At 36.6% G+C, this 5,307-nt stretch overlaps 1 protein-coding gene across 1 annotated transcript; it reads left to right on the top strand.

Moving 5' to 3' along the window:
* The first annotated feature begins 739 nt into the window (after positions 1-739).
* On the top strand, positions 740-5,037 carry LOC113351581 (probable fatty acyl-CoA reductase 5). The gene is made up of 8 exons (XM_026595537.1): positions 740-818; positions 926-1,029; positions 2,125-2,327; positions 2,455-2,518; positions 3,624-3,787; positions 3,915-3,996; positions 4,083-4,364; positions 5,020-5,037. Exons 1-8 carry the CDS (start codon positions 740-742, stop codon positions 5,035-5,037), a joined length of 996 nt encoding a protein of 331 aa, XP_026451322.1.
* Positions 5,038-5,307: the final 270 nt, after the last annotated feature.

Here is a 5,307-nt window from a genome sequence, read left to right as displayed (position 1 = left end):
TGAAAAGAGATAGTGATCCTGTGGGAGGTGGGAGGGATGTCATGCATTAGAGAGAGTCTATCACTCAAAAATTGTTCGTGGGAGGGATGTCATAAATAGCTCCAGCCATCTTATATCTGTATACGCTGGTTTTATTTTTTTAAAGCATAAAACAATTTAATTAACCCGTTAAATTAAAATAAAAAATCTGTTAAACGAGGGCATATTCTAATTTACCAGCAAAGACATTTCTCTCGAATTCTAGCTTCTCAGAATCTTTATCTAGCCATTCGGAGATCTTTCTTAATATCTTCATGATCTTTATCCAGCTGCACTGATCTTTTATCACTCCCCCAGGATCTTTTAATGATACCATTCTACCAAGTTTAATCAGATGACGAACTTAAATAAATGAAAGAAAGTGGCTTGTTAACTCTTTGATAACAAGCCAAGTAAAGGTACAGGTGCAACAACTAGCACAAGACAAGACTGGCTCCGCCAAGTAAAGGTACAGGTGCAACATCTTCATGATCATTATCCAGCTGCACTGATCTTTATCCAACAACTAGTCTTTGACATCTTCATGATCTTAGGCTGGCTCCGCCACAAACCTAAAACAAGTAAAGGTACAGGTGCAACAACCTTGTCATCAATGACATATATAAATGTGCCTGGAACTTTCTCTCATTTTGTTATAGCTCTGAAGCTTTACAGTGTATATAGAGTCTCGTACTTTCGGGTTAACTCATAAAAATAAGCAATGGAATCGAATGGAATGATTCAATCTTTTGAAAACAAGAGCATCCTTGTCACTGGTTCTACTGGGTTTTTGTCGAAATGTAATGCAACATACAAGCTTAGTGATTTTTTTTCTAATTGCGTATCTTTTTTGTTTCTCGATCAAACATATCCTTCTTATATTAAACTTCGTTCGAACTTTTTGCAGTGTTTGTGGAGAAGTTACTTAGAGTTCAGCCAAATGTGAAACAACTCTATCTTCTTTTTAGACCTGCTGATGCGTCGTCCCCTACTCAGCGTCTTCATAAGGATGTACGTACGTGCATGCATATACGACTCAATCAGCACTGCCATTTACATGATTATTACATTAATATATTGACATTATGCCACAAATTGGTGGAAATACACATATAATTTATTACTTAAAACATGTGTGTACACATATATCTCACTATCAGACACGTGTATATAAAAAGATACGTGGAAAGCATGCAGGCCAAAACATCAAAACATGATGCGCTACGAAACACCAAATAAACCCCGAGGAGTTACTTTATCTCATCCCAAAAAAAGAAGCTAAGATCAACGGTGGAGAGAAAGTTAGCTGACACGGACATGACAGGGGCAGAAGACACTTGTCTGACACGAGCAGACCCCTCAACTACCCACATTAAACACTCTGAGCAGTGTACGTGTCGATCAACCTGTGGAACGAGCGAGGATGCCTCTGCGGGATCAAGGGGCAAACGCATACCTCTGCGTGATAGACGCAAGGACACAAGAAGATAAGGTTCCAACGGTCTTCAGAGATGGGTCCCACATTCTAACCTTATAAATACCCCGTCTCCACCAAGAGGAAAGGGGATCGGAAAAATCAGGAAGGGAAGGAGAGAGAGAGAGAGATTGCAAGTGTAAGTTAATCATTTAGAAGAGAGAAACATGTAAACCCAAAAGTCATTCGACTATTCGTGTAACCGTGAAGAATATAGTAAAACAACAAACCCCGTGGACGTAGGCCTTAGTGCTGAACCACGTAAACCTTGGTCTTGTTTACATTTCAGCACTTTATATTTATTTAGCCCCATGGATCTTTACTTATACGTTTTGCTTTCTTTGCTTGTACTTATATCCCGTGCGCAAACGCCTCGCATGGAGTTGTGAGATGAGGCTATGATAAACCCGAAGGTTTTGAGCCAATGAATCAACACTAGGATATCATCATCACAAATCTCTTTAGATGATGATGATTGATTGTGAGCATTCGGATCCCTTCGTGGTTTGTGTGTTCACAACATGAAAGTCTCCATTAATTTTGTTCGTAATGTAGTTTGTAAAGATCGAGTCGAAACAAGATCTCATTCGCGATATTATGGACTAACTCAGTGTTAACGATTTCATGTATAGGTGACAGGGAAGGAAGTATTTAGACTGTTGAGAAAAAAGCATGGTCTTGGATTTGATTCGTTTATATCCGAAAAGGTGACGCCTGTCTTTGGGGATGTTAGTTTAGAGAACTTGGGAATAAAAGACTCTGAAGTGGAAAAGAAAATGCATAAAGAAATCGATATTGTTGCCAATTTTGCTGCAACTACAAATTTTGAAGAAAGGTATTGTTTTTGGACTAGGCAGTGTGAATATCGTGCTGACTCTTCAACGATACTATTTTTTTTTTTTTGTTGAAAAATATATAAAAGAAAATTGGCCTAATACCCAATAATTGTAAATTTTTGTTAGATACGATGTGGCATTGGCTGTGAATACAACAGGACCTAAGCATGTTATGGAGTTGGCAAAAAAAGTGTGAGAAGCTAGAGATGATACTCCATGCATCTACGGGTAAGGTTTTTATAGAGTGCGTATATATAAGTAAAACCATCCCCATTTTATCTCGTACAACAAAGTGAATCCCGACACAAAATGCAAGACTCAATATACAATTTTTTGGTTAACATCTTTCTCGTGATTAAGATCTTTCTGGTGATTAATTTTAAATTGGAGAGAACATAAATGTGAGAGAGAAAAGATGTGACAAAGAATAAAATTTAAAATAAAGGGTATATATGACTAAATTATTTTATGTTTTTTTCACCAAGATCCATAGTTTGTTGGTCCATTACTCCCATACTTTATGAGTTTTGGTCATATGACCCATTTTCCGCTCAATATAGGTATCCCGATTTCTGCCTGGTTCATCTAGCACTGCAGCAGTCAACAATATATTCAAACCCATTGATATAAGGTTATACAATTATTCTACTGTATATACTTGTAAATACGGAAATTGGGTCATTTGTCCAAATATTTTTAAAATATGGTTCTGATGGACGAGTAAAAATTAGTATGGGTAAAATTGACACAAGAAAAATAGCAAGGATGAAACTGGATTCATACTGGCTTAAACTTAAAAAATAGCGAGGATGAAACTGGATGCATCCTGATGTAAATTAAAAATAAGAAAAAGTATTTGAAAATGGGTAGGATGAAACTGTTTACCCTGGAATTATTGATTTTGGTCTTTTAACCAATTTTGTGCTGTAAATATCACTGTTATCGTATGCATGCAACCAAATCCGGATTGGTATGTGCATGTATTTCCCTTTATTTTTTAATGAATATATATATGTGGATGATCATCAGCTTCGGCATCTACCCGAGAAAAACCACTAAGTCAATTTTGGACGAAAACCTCAAAATATGTTGACATAATTGAAGAAGAGAAGAAGTTGGTGCAAAGAACATTGGATGAACTCGAAGCCAAACAAGTTTCAAAGAATCAACAAACTGCTGTAATGAAAAAACTTGGACTAAAAAGGTTAGCAAGGGTTTCGTCGGTATGGTGCACGAAAACCTTTTTATACTATTAAGACTTTTTTTCTTGTTGTTGTTTTCCTGGTGTTGTGAAGAGAGCTAAACTATATGGATGGCTAATCACATATGCGTTCACAAAGGGAATGGGAGAGATAACAATTGATCACTTGAAAGGAAATCTTCCTGTTGTTATCGTAAGGCCTACAATTGTTACTAGTACTTACAGTGAACCATTTCCTGGATGGACCGAAGGCTTCAAGTATGTCAACTGATCAACTCCTCCAAAAAGTTAACTTTAAATCTAAAGGATAAATGGCCCTCGCCCGGGCTAATTCAATTAACAGATGATGTTTAACTATTTATTGTTTTATTGGCTTAATTTGTAGATCGCTTGACCCCATGGTAATTAGTCTTGGAATAGGGATGTTACCTTGTTTTCTTGGGGACAATGAGTCGTTCTTCAATATAGTAAGTTAATCCCAACTCTCTTGGACTTACATGCACAATCAAATTACTAAATGTATATAATTCTTAACTATGGCTTGATGAACCAGATCCCAGGAGATATGGTGGTGAATGCTATAATAGCCGCGATGGTGAATCACTCTAATAATAATATTTTTTCTGGTGATAAGGATCGCTATGTCTATCATATCAGCATCTCTACGCACAAAGAGCAGACGAGCATCATTAAGCTGTTAAGTTTTGCTTATGATTACTTTCGTGAGAATCCTTGGAGGAATGGTGACAGTAGTGAAATTGTTAAGCCTGTTTTCTTTCCCACCATGACTAGCTTTCGAGAGCACATCCATACCAATTTTGTGGTGCCAAAGAAGGTTAGTTAACATTGACAGCATATTTTGAGGAATAAAAAGTTCAATTTGGCACATCCATGATCCATGCCGGATGGTTGGAGATGGCTATATAGATACTTAAACACGAAATGCATGATATTGCACATCAATTGGTCTTAAAGTAATCTCTGAATTTTGTGGCATGTAGTTGCGATTGTTCAGCGACTGATGATTTGAGAATATGGACCAAAGCTTACTACGTAACCGGTGAGGCAGAATTATTTGATTTCGATCCAAAACGAATAGATTGGAAAGATTACATAAAGAATGTTCATATTCCTGGGGTCATGAAGTATGTTGTTAAGCCACATGTAGGAGGATACAAGAGCAAGTTATGAGTTCATTTGGAATCAAATTATGAAGCTGGCCTGAAGTGTTAAAATCCGAAAAACAGTAAAGTTTATGGGAGGATTAACAACAAAATTTCTTGCTTGTGTCATTCTATTCCTGGTGTCCTGTGTGCGTTGGTCAGCATTTTATCTGTGATTATTCAGTTTTCTGATTGTTGTGATTTATCTAGTGAGTTCATGTGTCTATTTCAATTTCCTCACTGGACAGTAATAGTACTAAAAACAAAATTGTGATATTGTTTGTAACTATTTCAACAATGAGGGTTTACTCTTTATTTGTTTTTCAGGATGCAGTTCAACTCTAAGGCTTACTTTTGGGCCTATTTCTTAAGATATTTACCCATATATATACTTTGAGTGTCGGAGATGAATATAATTCCGACTTCTCTCCGTGGGTGTGGCTATTCCTTGATTTTTTCATCCCAACTTGTCAATGTCACCATCAAACAACATTAACAATTAACAGATCACCAGAAAGACGTCAAAAATAAAATAAAATACAAGCATTTTTTGTGCGTGGGAAATTATTCTTAAAATTTGACTAGGTCATTTCGAAGTAATTTGCGACACCCCTT

This window comes from Papaver somniferum, chromosome 2 (genome assembly GCF_003573695.1).
Source record: "Papaver somniferum cultivar HN1 chromosome 2, ASM357369v1, whole genome shotgun sequence".
In the NCBI taxonomy this organism is placed as follows: domain Eukaryota; kingdom Viridiplantae; phylum Streptophyta; class Magnoliopsida; order Ranunculales; family Papaveraceae; genus Papaver; species Papaver somniferum.
Note: the sequence above shows the minus strand (reverse complement) of the source record. Positions and strands in the feature narration are given on the sequence as shown.